The 22,666-nt window shown below is 44.9% G+C and overlaps 1 protein-coding gene across 1 annotated transcript in view; it reads left to right on the forward strand.

Moving 5' to 3' along the window:
- Window positions 1-22,666, forward strand: part of LOC114439465 (RNA binding protein fox-1 homolog 2-like) — a 42,843-nt gene that overhangs the window by 16,408 nt on the left and 3,769 nt on the right. The window contains 8 exon segments of the mRNA XM_028411406.1: window positions 6,214-6,414; window positions 8,045-8,218; window positions 8,606-8,659; window positions 9,327-9,419; window positions 18,902-18,989; window positions 19,889-19,945; window positions 20,128-20,275; window positions 21,343-21,385. Coding sequence (XP_028267207.1) covers window positions 6,214-6,414; window positions 8,045-8,218; window positions 8,606-8,659; window positions 9,327-9,419; window positions 18,902-18,989; window positions 19,889-19,945; window positions 20,128-20,275; window positions 21,343-21,385 — 858 coding nt within the window.

Here is a 22,666-nt window from a genome sequence, read left to right on the forward strand (position 1 = left end):
AAACAATAGGGATTTGTTACTAGGTTAGATGACTGGTTTTAATCAGCACACAAAGCTTTCATATGATATTGACTGTTTTAACCTGTCGGGTGAAGGTCGACAGCCAAAATGTGACGGGACGGCACACCTCTGATTACAAAATGCCAACATTTGCACACTGCGGCTTGTTTGGTGGCATGAAGTGCGAAAGAGGCTGTTGTCACTGTCCTCCAAGCTGCTTTTTGACACCTGATTTTCACGGTTTTAAGACATGACAGAGAGGCAAATGGAGAGGTGTGAATCCCCCTTTATTTGGGGGTTTTTGCTGCATTTCACAAACCTACATATGGTCACAAATTTTGGTATAAATGAGTCTAGAACTTAACTGTAAGTGCCAGTGTTTCTTTTTAGCATTTAGTTACTGCTATCTTAATCTTCTTGTCTTTTGTGCTGACACAACAGATGGCTGAATATTCAGCTAAGTGCAGTAACTTGTAGACTACGTAATGTTTCAAACTAATTATTTTAAAACACACAGGACTGCTGATGTAGCTCTAATTTTAGTCCCTCGAGCCTGATTGGGTCTCAGACCAGAGCTTGTTGTGCATTAGTTGATGATATAAGCAACAAGAAAGCTGAAACATTTTCCTCATACAGATCCAGTCCTTTATATTTTCTCTTTTGTTGCAGGGACTGACGAGTGTTGAAGCCATTAAAGTGATCAAAGTGAGGATGTAACTTTATTCAGTCTGTTTCTTTGTGCTGGGTAGTTACAATGTGAGCCTGCCAGCTGTCTGCAGATATCAGGCTGATGTCAACAAACAGACACAGCAGGAGCAGATGAACCAGGCAGAAGACGTTCTGAGCTGTTCTGTGCTGAAGCTGAAGCGGATTGTTAAACACTGCAACACCTGCCCTTAAATACACACACGTTTTTAGACATTTAGCATCACAATGGCAGCCTTCCATTTTATCCAACTGTTAAAAATCATGTTTCTGTCATGTTTATTTGCAAAAAAAGGGACAAATCCCAGACTTAAAGTTTGTTTTTGGATTGGATTGTAGTTATGGTGACATCGTCCCTGGACTCTAATTCGATGTGGATCCACATGCCTGTTGTTTCCTGTTTAGTAAGTACTAGAGCACAGCAGGCCTTAAAGGAATCTGTAAAGCATCCACACCCAGATGTGTGTGGTTAAACTGTGGGAGTGTCCCTGCACACACATGAGATATGGATTGTGCAGGTGTACAATCTATTGCACAGGTGTGTTGTGTGTTTCTTTGTGTTTTGCAATTCTCACATTAGAAAGTGGTCAAACACACAAACATAATGCTTATTTTTTTACCACAGAGAGAGCTCTAGGTGTGAAACTGCGTGAAACCGCTCCTCCTCTGGGGTCGCTCTTCCCTTTACTGCCTATAAAGCAGGGATGATATTGTCCGACACTAAACGCTGTAGCCTGAGGCTGCGTGCATGGGGCTGAGGTGTGAAAGCGCGCTCTGCATGTTACCTCACAGCGCATCGCTCGCAGTGCGATGCACAGATCTGGTGCAGCAGAGCCTTAAATGTATGCAGGACTGTATCTCCGAGGCCCTCTACTCTACTGCATGACAAACAGCCGTGTAACGGTGTGTGTCTGCACAGTGTAGCACAGCTCACACTGCAGCGGGAAGACGGAGATGCAGGGTGTTTTACATTTAAAACTTTGTGATGGCAGAGTATGAATGGCCCAACCTTAACTCATTGCACGCTCTGTAACTCAGCATGGAATAATGGTCGAGGAAAAGTGACATTCTAGAGATGTTAGTGTGTTTGGACGGAGTAGAACAACAATGGTTAGGCAGAAGATTGTGCACTTTTAGTGAGGAGTGTTTAGTTTGTGACACTGCTTGTTGCATGTTTACAGGCAGCTTTTAGCATTAAAACAGAACAGAGCTGCATAAAAGGAGGTATAGTGGCCATGAAAACAGCTTTCCTGATTTGTCAGAACCTGAAATACGTCAACAAATAATCCCCAAAAGAATCAATAATAATATTGAATACATACAGAGAGATTATCTCCCGTCTGGTTTACTTACAAAGTAATATTTTAATCATTGATTAAATGTAGATAGTTTTCCCCAGTAATATTTTATTTCTATGAAAATTGTTGGATGTCATCTTCTCATTAGAAACCGTGGATATTTGTTTTTAAAATGTTGAAAGGAGTTTTTTCACTGCCCAGTAAAGCCATTCATGTGAGTGAGTCGCTACTAGGGGTGTAAGAAAAAATCAATTCTGTGAAATATCGCAATATTTTATTTGGGGGATACTGGAATCGATTTAAGTTGTGGTCAGATCGATTTTTTTTTTTATTAATTATTTATGAGCAAACATTAATTTCAGCGTCTTACTTTTGTGGTGCACGCTGTCTCTTTAAGCAGCTCTGCTTAAGCCACCACGCGATAGCTGTTTATTCTCTAGTCTCGCGGTCGTTGACACTGAACATGGCTGACACCGACAGTGAGATACGAGAGGTGTGTATACATATACACACACACACATAATCGCAATATATCGCCTTTGTTACAGTATCGGGATATATCGTATTGAATCGCCAGATTCTTGCCAATACACAGCCCTAGTCACTACATTATTTTTTTATGTGACCTGTTGCTGTTTTGGTCTGTACTGCCAAATTGCCCGAGGTAAATCAGGACATTTGAGGAGTGACTGTCGGTGTGATTATGTTAATAACAGTGACGGTGATGATGATCAGAACTGTCAAAAAGCGACGAGCTGCATGTCACAGGTCCCAGCGGAGCCGCAGAGCTGCTGACACTGACGGACACTGACGGACAGCATCAGCTCAGCCTGCAGTTTAACCTCGATGGGTGGCGACAGTCTGTGTGAGAGCTGTGAAGGTTCTCTGTGTTTTCATCAACAGAAACACATCAGGACTTCTCTGTTTGGTCATTTTTAGGTGCTCATGTGTGAGCCTAATATGACAGCCTTTGTGCAATCTGATTGGCTCACAGTCAGGAAGGGAGCCTCCACTCAGAGGCTACCGTATAAGGAGATGGGCTGTGGTCTAAGGTTTGATAGACATCAGAGTACAGTAAAGCAGAGTGCCGGAGGATTTAAAGGAATAAAAAAAAGAAAAAGAAGCCTCCTGGCTCTCATCAAGTGTGGCAGGCACGACTAAGGAGGGGGTGGGGGGTAAACATGTGCATACTTCAACCTCGGAAAAAGGAAAGAGATGAATAGCAGAAGGAGAAGAGTCTGTAAGCTCAGTTCCTTTGCAGGCAGTGGATGGTTCCAGTAGACAAACTGTCACTCAGCACGCAGACTGATGAGTTTCAGTAGCATCAGCGTGTGGATGTTTATCCAGTGTGTGTGTCTGCAGCCGCTGTGTGTGCTTTATTTGGGCAGCTAACAGACTCACGCTTGAAAGGCTCGCCATGAAAAGGCCTCTCCTCCCCCCTCGTCCTCTCTCTGTGTATGGAAAAACATATGGTGTTTCAGGTAACTGCTCAGCACGGCTGAATAGGTCTCGACTCCAGATGCTCCCGTTTAATTGTAAATCCCCCTTTTCAGCTTTGCTCAGGTTGCCTCCCGTGTCATTTTTCTAAAAGGCTAACCAGTTTGAATCTTATCTCAGAATTCAGTGTGGAAAGTTTGTCCTGAGACCAGACGTCTCATTATTTTTCCTATAATCCCCTTCCCCTCCCCCCCTCCTGCCAAGTCCCCCTTTTTATTTTTCCATTATTTCTATTTTCCCTTCTCCCCCTCCTCTCTGTCTCTGACTATATGATGCTTCCATGTAGGGCAGTGTTGCTCCTCGGTTGGGTCAGGAATTCCTGTGTGGACTTCAGTGTGTTTCTTTCCGTCTTAATCCACAGCTTTGATCCTTCTCACTGTTTATCTGTCCACCATATGATCCAGTGATTATCAGGGTTTGATATTAAGCTATTTCTCCAAGCTTGCCTTCCCAAAATGGAAACATTTGGCCCATCAATTTAATATTTATTACATAAATGCAGACAAGTTTTGAGAGCAGGCGGCAGCCTGGAGGGCTGACACATGAAGCCTATGCAGGGTTAATTGCAGTTCATGTAGCAGCCTCTAGGGGCTGGCTCCAAAAGTGAGTCTATCCTCATAGACCTTAATGTTAAAATGTTCAACTTTACAGCTGAAATGAACAGCCTGGTATTAAAACTGTTAATTAAAAGTATGCATAACTGTGGGCATGACTACTGTGACTCCCAGCGTGAGCCTCCTGCTACATGCCTTTTCCTGTATTAGATGTTTAGGCAGACTCTGTTTAGGCTGATGGGTGTCCTCATGGACATTCCATCCAAATGTATACACTGCCTATGGTTGAGAGACATAACGTTCCAGGTGTGTGCTGCTTTTAATCATATTTTATTTTATGTAATAATCTCATCATTGAGTGAAGGAGCGGCCAGATCATGCTGGTTGGTTGTTGGATCATGCTAATGCTGTTGGCAGACACAGAAGCAACAGTGCCCTCCTTTGGACATAGACTAATGCACTTTTTTTAATCCAACAAGCTCAGAAATGATCACAAGCATCAGAAACCAAAATATTTCACCACCTTAAGGTGGTTTCTTACATGTCTAATCATGAGTTTGTGCTGCTGGCTGTGTTATTCAGCTAGAAATCAAGCAAATTTATAACTTTGGGTTCATAAAACTAGAACCTGTAGACACTAGAACAGCTTGATGAAATATTTAACCCTTATGTTTCCAGCATAAATCATGTTTTAATACCTATGTCTAATCCTCAGCTTTGACCTTGTGGTCACTGTTTTTTGCATTTTTCTGACTCTGCCCAGTGTGTGTGTGTGTGTGTGTGTGTGTGTGTGTGTGTGTGACTCAGCCCTGGGCTAGGTTATGCCTATCGGACACACCCTTTAGTGGCTGAATACAAGCTACTGCATGTTTATGAGCTCGCTTGCCCTAACAAGCAAACGTAGGCTTTGATATAACATAGCAGCAAAGGCTGCGGCCTAGGTAATGAATTTTGATTGCATATAATCTCTTTGTGAGCAGGTTTTTGATGGCCCCTCTTTTATCACTGGGTGATAAAGACTGTAGTGGAACCAGAACCTGATCAGATTTCACACATTCTTTCCTAACACACACTGAGCCTTACCACAGTGAGAGCAGACAACTTTCCCAGATTTTTCCGTCCTGTTTTTTTGGATCCTTCTCAGATGCCTCCACTGTCTGCTGGGCCCAGACCCCAGAAGCTATCTGCGTTGCAGATGGGCCTTTTCGCCCCAGCTGGCTGTTTACTGCCAGTGTGGCCGTCGCTGCAGAAGAACAGTGCACGGTCAGGCTGTGGGATTAGAGAAACGCAGAGAAAGAAAGTCCAATTGCTTTGCGGCATCTTAGTTACTCTGTCTAATTAAAAAGGCTGTCTGGAGACAGAGTGTCTCTAGGCGTCACCCAGCCCAGATACAGCCTGTGGCAGAGACCAGACCAGTGGTTAATGCTGTTGGATGCTGTGTGTCATCCTGCCTGGCCTGGTGTGGAAGACGCAGCCTTGACCTCAAACCTGTCGGCCTTTTTCTCTCAGCTTCTCTTTCTGTTACTTTTCCTTAAGGGTGTTTTTTTAAAAATCCAAGATGCCCTTGAGTGCGTGTGGAATGATTGAGCCATCAATAGTGCAGACTCACTACCACACACACACACAAGATGAAGTGTGTATGTTGCAGCAGAGCTGTAAAGACTGTATAGATGATCCTCCTGCTGATAACACACAATAAACAACCCGAGGCGGCTGATACACATTTCATCTGAAATATAGATGTCCTCCTACAGCAGTGCAGAAATACAGAAACAAGCATTTACATTATTCAGCCATAAACATGTCATAGGTAATGTACAGTTGGTGTTTATCTCTCTACGTGTCCATCCATCCCATCTTTGTATCTCGAAAGTGTGTATCAAATTTTGTGACTCTTAATAATAGATGTGTTTGCTGTAAATATTTCATGGTCGGTTGACTGAAAACACATGCCTGTCAGAGATATGGAGGCAGAGCGAGGTGGAGAGGAGAGAGCAGGCTGCGAGAGAGAGAGAGGGAGAGAGAGAGAGAGAGAGAGAGAGTGAAATATGATAGGCTGAATTTTAACCCCCTCTGTCGCTACCACCGCTGCTGCAAAAAAGCCTCACTGAGAATTTATGTTAAGTTGCCTTCATCTCTGCTTTCCTCTGCTCCCACAGGGCTCTCAGGACTCCACAGGAGGACAGGAGGCTTTGGTGGCCCCACCCTTCACAGCCTTCCCGCCTCCACCCCCACCTCAAAACGGGCTACCGGGAACAGAGTTTGGCCCTGGGGCCATGTTTGGTGCCACAGGCCAGGGGACAGCAGAGGTAGGGGCTGGTGCGAATGGAGCCAACACCACCTCCAACAACAACAACAATGTAAGCTCAGTGTCAGTTTTCTAGTTTTCCTTTTGCTCTCAGATTGTTATTTGTTGTTGAGGTATTAAATGAGATTTGTGCCTACACCTTCTGACTTTATTTTGACGTGACTGCAAGATTTTTATTGTTCCCATTGCTTGTTTTACAATGTTTTAGTACAGTCATAAATCCTTTTTATAACGAGTTTTATTTGTGTTTATCACCCCGCAACTTTAGTAAGTGAGATTTGTTCTTGAGGATTAGAGCTCTTTGAAGCCACTAAACCAGAGATTAAACCCAAATTAAAGCTGCAAGCAGCATTGCGGGCCCTCGCACACCTTGCGATCCGCAGGGCCATCGCAGTCTCGTGTCCTATGCTCTCCTCTCCTCTCATTTCCAGAGACGTACAACAAACACATGTTTACAAGAGAAAGTTCCTGTTGCCAGTAGGTGGCGCTATGACCGTACCATCCTATTAGCATATATATCAGTTCAGACTTGGGTCCATAGCAGTACTGTAAGATTTTGTCCACATTGCATGAAGTATGTTGGTGGTACTGCAGAAAATAGAGCGAGTTCTTTTGTAATGGCGAATGGTCAAATTTGAATCCATGGCCCGGCCACACCATAACACTTTTAAAAGAGTTTTGGAATGCATCTATTCCCTATGGTGTCCTGAGTGGACACAGTGAATTTCAGCTCAATTGGATGAAGTATGCAGGGCGTGAAAGGTTTTGAAGCAGGGTCAGAAATCGCCAAAAATGAACCAAAAAAATTCAAAATGGCGGACTTCCTGTTGGGTTTGGAGGGGGGGGGGGTCCAAGAGACTTTTTTGTGCGTCTTGGGGTGATACATACATATGTGTGTCTCACCGTTCAGTGCTCGGGCCCTAAAAATGCACTTAAATGCACCTCAAAGACTACAGGGAGTGACTGCCTAGCTGTATGTGATAACTCCCCACACCAGCAGGTGGCAGTAGTCTGTGTTTGTCTTTGAAAAAAGCAAAGAGGATAATCTTTATCTTTATAACCTAAATGGAGGTATCTTTTTAGCTTTAGTCTTTTTCTACCTTTTCACCACAAAATGAGGAGCACCTGCACATTTCCCTTTTGGTGTTCTGGTTTATCAGCCAATCAGAATAAGTGCAGGTTCAGCCATGGATTAATCAGTGGTAAAATTTTGAAAAAAAGACACAGACACTCAGTAGCAGCCTGGCAACAGTCAAATGTTGGTTAGGTGTGTCACAGCCCTGTGAGGTACAAATATAATGACACTCCCATCAGCCCCTGCTGGACTAACTATTAAATATTACCTGAAATGAGTGCAGTGAAAAATTGTTTAAATTAGACCTCTATGTTAGAGCCGCCTCACAATAACTCATCCATCTGCTGCTCGTATAAAGAAATAGATTTTATTTCTGTCAGTCCAGCTGTCTCCTCAGGCCGAGCTCATTTCATTCCCACACTGAAATGTAACGTGGACTTCAGACTTTATTTTAAACTCCAGAGCCAACACGGTGCCTATTTAACATAAACATGATCATTATATTTAGTTATTTATGCTGTTTATTTTTGACATGGGTTTAGGCCGGCTGATTTTTCTCAACCATTTCTTTCCCTTCCCCTCCCCCTCTTTTCTCACCTTCCTACAGGGGAAGACAGAAGAGGCATCTCAGGGTGAGGCAGGTGTACAGTGCGGGACAGGAGGGACAGCAGCCGGCAGCTCTGCAGGAGACTCCTCCGAGGCCAAAGGGACTCCAAAACGCCTCCATGTTTCAAACATCCCCTTCCGCTTCCGGGACCCGGACCTCAGGCAGATGTTTGGGGTGAGACTCGCGGAATGTTGTGGGGCCTCATTTTTAACGGGATCAGTAAATCCGTCAGGAAGGGTGGGATGGTGGAGAACTACAAAAGAGTGAAACACACAACACAAACTAAAGGCGCTCCTGGGTGTTCTCCGCTAACTTTAGGGGCAAATGACTATGTGTGTCAGTGTGTTAGCATTAGCAACTGAGAGAGAGAAATAAATGAGCCAGGGCAAAGTTCAAGGCGAAGAAAAGGAGGAAAAACACATTAAAATGGAGGAATTGTACTTTGTGCAATAGTGACCCCTAGTGCATAGTAGCTGTAATTCACACCAATTCAGAGAAGCTGAGTGCAGTAAACAACACAGAGATGTGAATGTTTAATGTCTTTCCATTTCTTGGTTGCAGCAATATGGGAAGATTCTGGATGTAGAGATTATTTTCAATGAGAGGGGATCAAAGGTAAGTGCACAGATTTAATGCTCTGAAACTTTAAGTGGCGAAGAGAGCTCGGTGCACGGCAGTGCAGAGACACACCAACAAACACCGAGACAGTGTACACAGCTCAAACAACAGCAGACATGTTTCCAGGGAGGCCTTAAACAGTGACGGACCAGCCAGGTCCGTTCATGAAATCTCCTACTCAGTACTGGTTATTTGAACACATTGATCACAGTGTTATTAATGCGCATGCTTTGCACAAATGCAGAGCCATCACCATGACCCGTGCAAGCAACATGCAGCAGCTGCGTGGGGTTTCCACACTGCTGACCAGTCATGGTGGAGCAACAGCTACTTTTATTATTATTGTTTTATCTGCTTTCCCAACAACTGTGAGGCACAGACATGTACGTTTCAATGGATATTTTCCTGTGTATTTGCATGCCGGAGGTGTTCCTGCGTCGCAGTGCATTGAGCTCTCACTCTGCAGTAATTGCTTCAGTGACTTAGTGATGACAGCCGTTGCTGCTCTTCATGGGTTTTTTCCTCTGTTAATGTGGCTCGGGGGAGATGGTTGTTCTGCAGTTATCTATCAAAAAATGTCAAGGTCTCTAACCGCTCTGCTGTCCCTCATGATGCGCCCCTCTTTCTCACCGCCTGCCTCTTTAACCTCCACCGTGTACCGCAGGGTTTTGGCTTTGTGACATTTGAGACCAGCGCAGACGCAGAGAAAGCCAGGGAAAAGCTCCACGGCACGCTGGTGGAAGGTCGAAAGATTGAGGTAATTTTTCTCTCCGTCTCTCTCTCTCTCCCTCTTCTTCTTCTTCTTCTCCTCCTCCTTTGTCTTCTCTCTGTATTCCCATTGTTATTCTGCTTCATCACTCCCTGCTAGCTAGCTCCCATCCTCCCTTTAGTGATATGCTCTGATGCAGCCCACTGATATTCCTGGTCCTCTGCAAAATGTTTTCAATTCCAAAAAGACTTGTTTTTCGTGTGTGTGGAGGAGGGGGGGGGGGTGCAAGAACACAACATAAGGCATGCTGGGTATGTTTCTTTTCCTACGTTAATCTGTTGCCTCCTCACCTTTTTGTTTGTACAACTAGTAGCCACACTGATGTTGCAACAATTGGAATGATGTTTGTGTCTCTGGTACCGGAGGGCACGAGAGGAACGCAGTAAAAGGATGATGCATGGCAGATGCTCTTTATTTTTATTTTTTTTCCTTCTTAGTGTAGAAATCCTTCTGTGTTCCCCTCTCCCGGTGCTGTGGCTAAGTGGTTGTGACAGCGTGTATGGCTCCTTGATGCAACAGCAGCATGCTGGGAATCACAGCAGCACTGACGCATGCTCACTTTTATGGAAGCCTGGGTTCTTTCCCACATGAACCGTACTGAGTAATATTTTTTTTTATGTATGTAAAGTGTGTGTGTGCTGTTTTGTTGTTTCTTCATGAAGCATGTGCTGGGAGCAGTTCTGGGGTTTTTAATCAGCCACTTGACTTAAGCCACTGTAAGCCAGGGTTTCTGCATGGGCTTACTGTGGTGGTTTCCTTTTTGTGTGTGTGTGTGTGAGAGAGAGAGAGAGAGAGAGAGTCCTGCATGATGGATGAAGCTGGACCCTTTTAGTTGTGTTCTCTCAGTTTTGCTGCAGTGTGGTTGAGAATGAACGACAGCCACCTGCATCCACTGGTACAACATAAACTCCACCTCCACCGTCAGTCAATCAGCAAGCTGAATGGATGCGCCAGGTTCCCCTGCATCAGTCCTGCACTTTGTGTAATGGGAACGTGTGTGTGTGTGTGTCGGCAATGCTTCGATCCAATTCTGTTTTTTCCTCCTTGAGTTTTTTTGCATGATATCGGTCACTCTTATCGAGCAGTGGAATGTTTTTTTAGTTGTCACTCTGCATGATGTGCTGCGGTAGTGGTGGTGGGCTGTTCAGCGAGTCACGTATGAGCTGCATGGTGGGCCAGCAGCAGCAGCAGCAGCAGCAGATGTCTGTAGAGTGTGTCTGTTTATGGTGCATGGGCTTGAAGGAGGAGGATATGTGTTTATGCATTCTTTTATTCAAGGAGAAAGGGCCGGACATTTCTATTTGAGGCGATGCTCCCCGGCAGTTTTCCTCCTTTTCCCGCTGACGTTGCTGCAGCTTTAAACCGGTCACATGATTTCAGAGTTTGTTGAACAAAAGACGATCATTATTATTCAGAAACTCTGAAATATGGGCTACATAAATACATGACTGGTATTGTGTGTGTGTGTGTGTGACTCCGCTGCTGGCATGGGTTTAGCTGGTGTAGCCTAGGTGTGCATGGTTGACATTTTAAAACGGGACTTTGTAGCCTGACTTTGAGGTGGACAGCTGGATGTTTTCTCTTGCATGTTTCATAATGTTTGGTTGGATTAGTTTTGTTGTCGGTGCTTCAGTTAGCATGACATCAGTCGAAATCAGTTTCACAGCTGAATCCTTAGACCATACCCACCTGGAGTGCTGCCATGTTGTTGTTTTTTATCCCTGGTGCATGCTAATGCAGGTTTATTTGGTGGTTCTTCATAGTGTGCATGTGTGTAGAGAATTGTTGTATTTAAAGTTGCACTGTACTTCTCTTTGTCTGGAATAAAACTCTGCGCTTTGAAGAAGTCAGTTTCCTGTACGCTTCCAGTGTGTCCATGTAAGTGGCCTAACTACAGTTCACTTTGTCTCTACCTGCTCCTTCCATGTCACCGCCATTCATCTTATATATATAGAGCCCTGTAGGCCTATATATATATATTTATATATAGATATATATATATATATATATATATCTATATATAAGTGTGATAGACAGGGTGTATCTCAGATCCTGTTTACATTTGGTTTTTAAAATGTGATCTCAACACTGGCTGGACGGGCTGAGACGTGTTGCTGTTCACACCGGGCGTTAACAGGAGTCTGGCTGGATTTAATCACAGGTGCACAGCTGGGACACGTCTCTGTTCACACCTCAGTCTTTGGCATACAGGTCAAACACTTGTTTTCAGATGCCCGATGCCTGATGTTGTCACTTCAGTCTGTAGCCAGACATGTGTCAGACTTTGCAGGGGTAGAGACCTTACAGTAAAAAAAATATATAATTGTTTGTTGTTTTAAGTCGGGAGGGGGGTAAACTCTGGATCATCTGAGGAAGACGTCTGAGCAAACGCTGTCTACATGTGATCCAAACAGTGGCGCATTATAAAGCCAAATGTAAACAAGGGCCTCTGTATGCACTTACACACACACACACACCTCCATGCATCTCCTCCCATCCATCCATGGCTGTCTCTGTGATTGTGTCCTCACTCATAACATGTGTCTGCCAGCATTTTAGCTCTCATTGACATGTGTCACTTTGACTGTAGGACCCCCTGCAAGCTAATGATACATAAATAAACCATCTGGAAGCACCTGTTAGCATATTAAATTATCAGAGACTGCTGCTTTCGCTGATGTGTGGTAGATGTTATAACATGAAGAACCAGGAATTAAGAACAAAAATACATTAAAATACATGGCAGGTGCAGCACCCACGACCCACTGCAGGTCCTTCTCACAGGACACTGATAGGCCTGAACCACTGATGCTTGAACCCCGGCAAGATGGAGCCCTGTGACCAGACAGGCTGGGCAAGGGGACTGGAGATGCTAAAAATGCTAACATGGTTTGTGACTCATTCCTGCAACTCTCTCTCCTCTTCACTAACTTTGTGTGTCTGTGGTCGATCAGCTGGAGTGTTACAGGAAGTGATGGCTCCTCTGCAGCGCAGAGTTTTAGTTGAAAAGCTGAAGTGTGTGTGTCTGTGTGTGTCACAAGTGCTGCAGCTCTGCATGCAAAGTGGAGAAGGGTGAAGACTGTCCCCACCACCACTGCATGGATGTGTGTAGCGAGCAGGATGAGAAGCTGGGCTTGTGGTTCTGCATGCCTGAACATGCATATTCTCACCATCCAACCAACGCTGTGCCACACACTGACACACACACACACTGACACACATCTGAGCCGGCCCTCTGCTCACATCGGCCTTCGATCAGTCATGTCTGATTTCTGATTGAACCTGATTGTGAGTGTGTGGAGTTGAAGGCTTACTGCCTGTAGTCCCTCGGCAGGTTTGGATTTGCCAGTCCTGTTTGTGTGTTTGTTTTTTTGGGAACTTTGTGTTGCTGCATGATTCGCTCCAGAAATGATGACATGTGAAGTGTGTGTTTGCTTTTGTCTGCTTTGAGTGAAAATGTAGAAAATGGGGAAAGAGTTCCACTTTGCCCTTTTCAAGCCTCGCTCTTTCTTTCTGTGTGTGTGTCTGTGTGTGTGTGTGTGTGTGTGTGTGTGTGTGTGTGTGTGGGGGCTCCATTCCTTCCTTCTTTCTCTTTCTTCTTTACGCCAGTCAAGTTTGTCTTTCTGTCATTTTCACTTTAATTTCAAATTAATCTCAAATTAACATTAGTTTCTTAACCGTATTTCCATTTCCTCGTCAGTCTGTTTTTATCGTTTGACTGTCTTTCAGTGTTTCTTTTGTGGTGACTGGATAAGATCTGGGAATGATAGTCACTCCAGTGTCCAAACACACACTCGTCTCTCTGTGGCCTAACTTTACCACACAAGAATGAGTCATTTCTCGCTAACCAAAAATACCTCCGCTGGTCCCTTTTCTGACTGGAACAGACTCTTAGACAGCACACGGAGGCTGGTGTGAATTTGTATCTACTGGGAGAGAGTTTTCTATTTTTATGGTTTCTTTTTGAGGGGTTCCGGCAAGGTTGCCCCATATCTCCATCCTTCTTTACCATCTTCACCAGAGCACGGATGACCCTTTGTTGGTTTGATTGTTGTAATGACGGTCAGAGCATCGAGAGCTAGCATCCTCTCTCCTTGTTTTTGTTTTTTTTTGTTTTTTTATTTCTTCCTCTGTTCTCCTCTCTCTTGTGTTCTGAGCTGTAACCACTGCTGATGTCAGGAGGGAGTGGGCTTCTAGGTTTCTTTTGTTACTCGGATTATTTGTTCCTTTATTTATTATATTTTTTCTGTTTCCCTGACGACTTCTGTGTGTTGTTGTCAGTCTCCACGGTAACCACTCGCTGTTTCTGCGGCAACGGTAAGTTGTGTACAAACATCTATATCACTGAACTGAATCCCCCTTCCTACCCACCCTTAAAATGGGCATTTGATAAAGTCTTAATCTATATATCTATACGTTTTGATTGATTTTAATGCTATGTAAGCTCATACAGAATAAAAAATATGATGTAATTTTGCACATCACAGGGACACAGACAGATCTTTCAGCACATCTTTTAGCAGTAATATTTTAATGCCCGTGCCTCCCCCCTCCCTCCCCCTCACCCACCACATCATTAACACCTCACTGGGAATGACCGAATGTAATCACCCTCCTCTATGCAATGACACGGCTGTCTACAATCCATCTGATTAATTCTCCATTGGACTCCATGTGTACAATGTTCATCTTCTTGATTAATAAAAATCAGCAGAAATGATATGAAGCTTCGCTCCCTGTTGCTGCCTACGATTGCTTTCAGTGAATGCAGAACCTGCAGGGCACATATGGCTGCTCTGTTTTTGGTTTATTTTATTTTTTTTTTTTTCTTATTATTTCACTGACCTGCCTGCTTTTGGTGCAGTTTGTCAAGTATTTGCCGATTGGACACAAATTTCTAAAAATACGAGCTAAGATAACACAGAATCAGGGAAGCTAATGTTAAACACGTGGCTAACCGGCTAATTCACACTGTTTTGTTTTTGCCACTAAGAAACAAACTGAACTACTGACACAGTCTGTTTTGTTAGTTCATGCAAAACTAAAAACATACGTAGAAACTTTTGCTGCTCCACATCTGGACTGAGTTGCACCAGTTTTTCATAAGTGCTTGGATGCAGTAAAGCTCTGCTCTGCTAGCAGGTTATAAAATTGGGTTGCACCACTAAATAAATATATTTTTTGGAATTGTCTCCAAATGTGTCAACAGATCGTAGCATAAAAGTCAGACTAACCTCAGATTTCTCTGTTTGTAACCAGGGGAATAGATTAAAACTCCTGCTCCTCAGTGCCTTAGCTTATTGTGCATCATCATCCAAACAGGGCTGTAAATAAGCTAGCTTTCTATTTTAGCTGCAGACCCTTGTACTGCAGCTAAGTTACCATTAGCTGCTAATGTTATCACTAGCATTCCCATTTGCCCCATGGCTCAATGTAAAACACACTTACATTAGCTTGATAGTGAGGTAACATAGCAAAATGCTATGTGAGTGAAGAACATCTTGAAGCCCCGTTCACACTGGAGAAAGTTAATCCAGCTAGAGTAGGATTGTATCTGGATAGTCTTTAAGCTGGATACGTTCAGACCTATTTTCAAATCTGGATTCCCCAGTGTGAACGGGGTCTAATTACCCAAACACCTGGAGCCGATCTGTCAACATTAATGTTACTTGGCCAGCTCACGTAGCAGCCACATCACAAATAACCAGGTGTAATCATGCATGATTACGGATTATTAAGCAAAGTGTAATGATTGATTTCTACAGAACAGGGACAGCCAGCCAGCCTGTATACTCAGGTTATTATTGATCGGCTGAGACATGCATTTAGAGCCATTAAATGTCGATATCTAATGATGATTGTTTACCTTGGTGCAACCCCTGAAGTGAGCCCGCCTGGTATAACACACCATTACCCTGAATGAATGAACAGCTGGTGCAACTGGCCCCTGGCCTCTCACCAGATCAGCCAGTGTTGTGTAACCATATGCATCTCTAAACCGATATGGGGTTTACCTTGCTGTTTTCTGGGTCTCTTTTTATGCTGCCATTTTGTTTTTGTTTTTCTCCTTTGGTTTGGTTTTTCTTGTAGTGGACTGTCTTGTGTATCAGTAGTTGTAGTGGTAGTCGTAGTGGTAGTGTACTGGTCTTAGTTTGTGACACACAGTTTTAATGCCTGGCAGAGTGTCTCATGTTTATTTTGATTTCTCTCCTTTTTTGGGAATGAGGATTGCTCTCTCTCTCTCTCTCTCTCACCCTCCATCTCTCTCTCTCTCTCTCTCTCTCTCACCCTCCATCTCTCTCTCTCTCTCTCTCTCTCTCTCCATCTGCTCTTTGTCTCTCTCTCTTCCTCCCTCCTCCTCCCTCTCTCCATCCTTTGGTGCTCTGTTTCTCAACCCACCACACATAATGAGAGTTTTCAGGAGAATGGTCACCAAACCTAATTGCTTTATTTGAATGATGCACCTTGGTATTCATGTTTTTTTGTTTTGAACAGTGATGGTTTTTCGATGTTTGTGTTGCTCCTTGGTTTCTCTCTCTCTCTCTCTCTCTCTCTCTCTCTCCATCCTGTCTGTCGTCCGTGGACTGGCTCTGTCTCTTCTCACCTGCATCCCTTCCTCTCCGCTGTCCTGTCCCATCCTTCGTCTCGTACGTGTTTGACGTGGGAGTGCTGCGGTTGTTTTTGATTGGTCTCTATGCTGCATCCGACGCTTGCTGATTGGCTGATTTTTCCTTTTTTTATTTATTTATTTTTTTTTAGTTGTTACTCACTCTTGGTCATGTGATGCACCCATATTTGGCTGCGTGTAATTTCTGTGTTATATAATTATTAATTTGGTCGAACAGATGTTTTTGCACCCCCCCTCTCTCTCTCCCTCTCTTTGTCTTTGGTTGAAAACGTTTTTTTCTTTGTAGGTATGTAAACCCCACACGTTTGGTTTCATATGGACATGTGTCTGGGTTTAATGTCCCGGCTGGACTGGGAGGGCAACAGTGGGATGAGAAAGGATGAATGTTTTTTATTATTAATCATTAACCCTTTGTATTGGTCATACTGGTCTCTGTTGATTTGCATGTCTTCCTGTCCACCCAGTTTTATTAATTACGCATGATACAAATGACTGTATATGCACAGACCCACTGTTAAAGGGATAGCTTGGTTTAGTGGAACTGGGGTTACATGGTGTTCTTCATCATAGTAGCTGCATTAACCTACAGTAGACGGTGGCTGGCTGGGACCCCACCGGGCCATCTGTGCTGTGTTCTGGCTGCGCCGCCGGTTTATTCCCCCAGGGGGAGCGTGCCTGTCTGGACCGGAACCCTGATGTAAAAACCATTTATATACAGTGTTATAAGTTGAACAGGAAGCTGTGGGAAGCGAGGGAGGAAGAGGAGGCTAGCTCTGCCACTCTTTAACACACACACACACACTCTGTGTTATAGTATGAGTCCTTATTGAAAAGCTGAAATGCAGATGAACTGACAGTTTTAAGCAGCTTCCAAGATTGAAATTATTTTTTGTAAGCAAGATTTTGTCAAAACATACAAGCTAATAGCAGCAGCTGTGCAGTGAATTTGGCTTTAAATATGTCTAATCGTGGTATTTTATTTTGAAAATCAGCCGGGCTCTCTCTGCTGCTCTGTGTCTTGACTTCGTGCCGGCGTAAAATAGACTCAGCATGTGTCTTCCGTGGAGCGGAGCAGAGGGTCACCTCTGTGACCCTGATGAATGCCAGAGTGCTGGGACCGAGTGACAGCGGTCAACAGGTGACCGGGTGGCACGGTGCAGCCAGAGCTCATCACGAACAGGCCCGGTGGGACTCTGTGGTCAGTTAGCAAGAGTCCACCGCAGCAAAAACATTATGAAACTTAACACCGGGAACTGAACTGACACCAGACCTTACTGACAAAAACAGCACTACGACTAGTTTCTGAGGTGCCGCTGGCGCAGTTCAGTCCTGAGCTAGCTAATCCCGCCATGAGGATTAGCTTGTGGAGGGTAATGGAGGTTATGGTGTGATTGATTTATGGATTTGTGTGCTCATCAGAACCAGATTTGTTAATGTTAAAAAACTTAAAGTGAACAAGGGGTAGACCTGTAACTCCTGTTTTTGTCAGTGGAGTCTGGTGGTGTTCGGCTTCAGGTCCCCATCTATTAAACACAGTTTATACTTGATGGATATAGATTTACTGCCAGGTGCTTATTTATTGTAGATTTTAGTGCTGACTTTGTGCACAGCAAAAAGGTGGTGAGATCTGCTGTAGACGATACACTGGCTGTGGATCAGTACCTCATGCAACCACACTTCAAAGAAGCCCAGTTATCCCTTTAATGAAGGCTAAACTCTTCAGTGTCATTGACTGTTACTGTAACCATTTAAACCAGGTAAAATGTTCATTAAAACGTTTTCAGAAAGTTCCCACCCAGACACCCCTGGACACTTTGGTCAGATAGCTAGCACAGCTAGGCTAATTGAATCATTTGCCACTGACCTTGTCATTTGCAATGAGGGAAAAATGAGGTAAACCTCATTTCCATTTGAATGGAGCTCTGCAGATAAAGAACATGACTCACAGAGAGAGGCAGCCCGGCCTGTAATGGGCTTCTAAATGGGAGTGCAGTGAGTGAGTGAGCCTGCACAGGCACTCTCATTCCTCCTCTCTCTCTCTCTGTCTCCTTCTTTGCTTCACACAAGCGCACACTCTCCGCTCATCCAGCCAAAAGGTCATCAATCTTTAGCCCGCCACGCAGTCAAATGTGCAACTTCAACAGCACACTCCGGCCGGTGATGGGTTATTGCGGAGAGCTACAATCTCCTTCTCCTAAAGCCCATCAAAGGAAGACGAGGGTAGATCAAGGGAAGCCTTTGAAGCTCTGAGAGGAGATTATCAGCCATCTTGGATTGGAAGCATTAGTTTGAAGTGTCAGCGGGCATGCACAGAACATGCTCACACACCCGAAAACAATACATGCATGTCGAAGAAAGTGCAGCTCAGCCTCCTCTGCCCCCGTTTACCTGCACACCAGCAACATCTGTCCAAAGTGAAGCATCAGATCTGTGCTGCTTTTTAATGCATGATGACTAAAAATAACTCTAACAATCCTCCATTCACTGCCACACACACACACACACACACACACACACGAGCGAGACACAACTGTCTCTGGACCATAAGCAGTGTTATCCTGCAGAGGCCGATCCCTCCCATCAACACATGACAGTGGTGGGCCAGTCGCTAACTGTAGGCTAGCTCTGAGAAGGTCAAGTGTGCACTTTTACTGTAAAAACAACCATATTACATATAGCCAAATAATGGTAGGAAACATCATCAAAGCAGACATGTTGATTATTGATCTGCTGTTAGCTTATAGATCAGCCTCGGCCTTGTGTTCTACATTAGAGTCTGACTGAACTCTCCTCTGTGGAGCCGCCGTGTCTGTGTTTTGACCGTCTGCTCCTCCGTCCTCAGGTGAATAACGCCACCGCCAGGGTGATGACTAACAAGAAAATGGTCAGCCCCTACCCTAACGGAGAGGCCCTCAGCACGCTGCCCTATGGTAACACACACACACACACGTGCATAGAGAGAAACATGCAGTCAGTGTCTCCCTTCATCTCTCAGTCATCGCTCTGCTGTGGAATGAATGTAGCAAATCATATGTATTAATCAGTTTTTATTGACAATGTGTAAACAGATTGACTTCTCCGTTGCCTCCATGTGAACCGATTTCTGTGTCAAAGACTCAGACCAGATTTACTTTGAAAATCCAGGAATGTGTCTTTACACTCGCTCCTGAATGCTCTGTGTCAGCGCACAACCTGAGCTAACGTTAACTTGTTAGCGAGCCAATGTAGAACAATGTTGTTATGGCTGGATAAGAGCATCCAGTTCATCCAAAGTCCTGGCATGGCCAGTCATACCCACCCACTCTGTGAAATGGGTCTGGAATCCCTCCCCCTTCACAGCCAGTATCCATCCATTCTGCATCCAGTACTGGACGTCCAACTCACACCCACAGAGACCAGACTAATTCTTGGCCAGACCACTAAACTCCTTGTCGCTCAAGAAGTTACTTGATGGCAAACCCATGTAGAGTAGCTAAGTTACAGCTGGCTGACTGAGCTTAGGCTGTTTTCCTGCTAATGCTAATACCAGCAACGTACCCTTCCTCACACAGAGCAGCTGCTAGCAAGGTGTGGAACTCTTTAGGCTTGCCTGCTGTTTCCATATTAGCTCATTAGCCAACGTACAAAGTAGCCGACACCAAATCAGCACAGGTGGCTAAGCTTAGCTTGTTTACTTTCTAATGTTATCACCATCACATCACTTTATCTGAGTGCTTGTGTTACATCACTACTAAACTACTACTCGTGCCACACAGCTGTAGTGTAGCGTACATGGTTTAAGCTGTGCCTTTAATTATGTGTGTGTGTCTCCTTCGTTTGTTTCCATCAGCGGGGTGGAAGTTGAGTCCCATGGTGGGAGCCGTGTACGGACCGGAGCTCTACGCAGGTAAGACTGATCATCATCTGCAGCCTGCTTTACATTTCATTCACATTCCAGTCCTCACTCTGTGCCTGGCATTTCTCCTCGCTGACACTTGTATTGATATCAGTGCTCCAGCTGGATTATTCCTCCCCCTCCAACATTTACATTCACACCACACCTTCCCTTCTCTTCTTCCTCACCTCCAGTCCCAGGGTTTCCCTACCCTTCTGCAGCGGCAGCAGCCACGACGGCAGCAGCGGCGTTCCGCGGCGCCCACCTGAGGGGCCGAGGGCGACCCGTGTACGGCGCCGTGCGGGCCGCCGTGCCTCAACCCGCCATACCCGCCTACCCTGGGTGAGGAAAAACCGCCTCAGTCCGTGTTGTTCAGTCGATCTAGCGAGCGACACATCGTGAATCATTTTCCTAAACTCTATTTGACCAGGTCACCGTGCAGCAGCGCAGCTGTGCTCATTTACTTCTGCTGCTCAAACATTACTCGCACTTCACTCCTTTCAGCAGTCCAACTGGCACATTGTCAGGCAGTTCAGCAGCTATTCAGTGGAGTACGACTCGCTGATGGGTTGAATAAACACAGACACCACGACAGCACATTAGCATAAACACACACACACACACCACACGCAGTGGTTACACAGACGCAGTCACCTTGTGCACAGAGATCAGTCACGTGACCTGTGTTTGCATGTCGTTGCTGTGCTGTGATGGTTGGCTAATGGGGTTGTGACTGCTGTGATACTGTAAATCAAAGCAGTGAAACGATTGGCTGCTTATTACGATGACATTTAATCTGAGCACAATTAACCCTCTGAACCCCAAGCACGTTGCTGGGTGTTTTTCTTTGTCACTGACGGCTCGTTTTTATGCTGAAATGTGAGGTCCATGCACCACGATGGAAATTAATTTTAGCTCTGTAACGACCCTTCGGGTCAGAAACACTGCTGTGATATTTCTGTATTTATTGTGTGGTTCAGAGGGTTGAATTAAAGTTTTTTGTGAGGAAACACCTTCTCCCATCTCTGCTCCACTAAAAACTCCTCCACCTCTCTGACATCATTCCTCGTTGTTGGGATCCGGCTCTTTATTGCCGTTTGGGGAATGATGGCAGTTTACGGTGTCAGTTCAGTTCAGTGAACTTTATCTATCAGCCCCACGAGTGCTCTGGTGAATGTTTTTAGTGGAGCTTAGATGGAAGCTGCGTTTCCTCTGCATGCTGCATGGGTGTGAAATAACTTCTCTCTCTCTTTCTCTCCCCCCCCTCTCTCTCTCTCTGTCTCTCTCTCTCCTCCCCTCTTTTGTTTTTGCTGTGGTGTGTGACCTTCATCCACTCTTGGTTTTTTTGGGACTGTGCACCGCTCCGTCTGCACCCTCCTCCTCCTCCTCCCCCTCCCTTCCTCTCTCAGTGTGGTGTATCAGGATGGGTTTTACGGAGCCGCAGACTTATATGTAAGTAAATTCACCTCTTGACCGACACACCCTCTCTGCCTCCCCCCTCCCCTCCCCCTCCTCCTCACACAGCTGCCTCCTGCTCTTTGTTTCCCTCTCGGGGTGATTCTGCATGTGTGTCCGGTCGTGCGCTGCACAGAGCCGCCTGCATAATGGTGAATCCACGGCCGACAACACGCAGCAAATTTGCACAAAGGTGGACACAGAGTGTCGAATCTCAGTGATAGGACGGAGGGTCTGTAACACCACTACAAAGGCTGCTCTGTAGGCGGATGCGGATGCGGCAGCGTGCGTCACTGTGTGCAGAGTGTGTGTGTGTGTGTGTGTGTGTGTCTATCCAGGTTGACAACAGCTGTTTCTGTTCTCTCTATAGACTAGTGTTTCAGGACTCAGTCCTTAGTCCCAGATTGCCTCAGGTAGGGTCACCTGAACACCAAACCCCACAGTGTGCATTGTTTTCCTGTACTACCTCCTCTGATCTTATCAATCATCTTCTGATCTGGGAACATGTTCTTTCTTTTTATTTAAAAGAAATTGCTTGATCTTTCTACTAACTACATGAAATGTGCACTTTTTCCTGTGGTGGGAAAGGCTTCTGTTTGTTTGTTTACTAAACTACTAAATGTTTGGAGCGCATCCGTTTCCTTCCTGAGATCAATCTGGTTTCAAACAACAAAAAGATGCCATTTCTTATTCTGTTCACAGTTGTGGTCAGATGTTTGTGTCAAGAGAAACTTCTGTCAAAACAGTTTGTGGGTTTTCAGCCATTTGAGACAGATCGTTGTTTGTGTGTAAATATAATGAAAGCTCTGAGCAGCTTGTTATGTATGATAGACCTCGGGAGCATAGTAAGGCCTGTAATGCATGTAAAGGTAAAGTTGGGCCCTTTTAGCTAGTTAAAAAACAAGATCAGGGCGTAGATTATTTCCTGAATGTTGCACAAGTGTGTGCTAAAGTACAAATATTCTGAAGTGTGCAGCACCTGTGTGTGTGTGCTGGGTAACCTAAAGTCATGTTAACTCTGTAGGTAAATTGTGCAGACTTGGAGGAAAGAAGGAAGCACGTAGAATACACAGCATGTTCCTCTGGGCGCCATGTTAGCATGACAGGTGATATAATCCCAGGACGGAAACAGCTACAGAGGCCATCGTCTCTGCTGATGAATACTAGGGATGTCCCGATCCGATCACATGATCGGAAATCTGGCCCGATTTCAGACTCGATCGGAATCGGATGTTACCTCCCGATCAGGACTCGGATATATATTTATTATGGCTCTCA

The sequence above is a fragment of the Parambassis ranga genome, chromosome 8 (assembly GCF_900634625.1).
Source record: "Parambassis ranga chromosome 8, fParRan2.1, whole genome shotgun sequence".
Classification (NCBI taxonomy): Eukaryota; Metazoa; Chordata; class Actinopteri; family Ambassidae; genus Parambassis; species Parambassis ranga.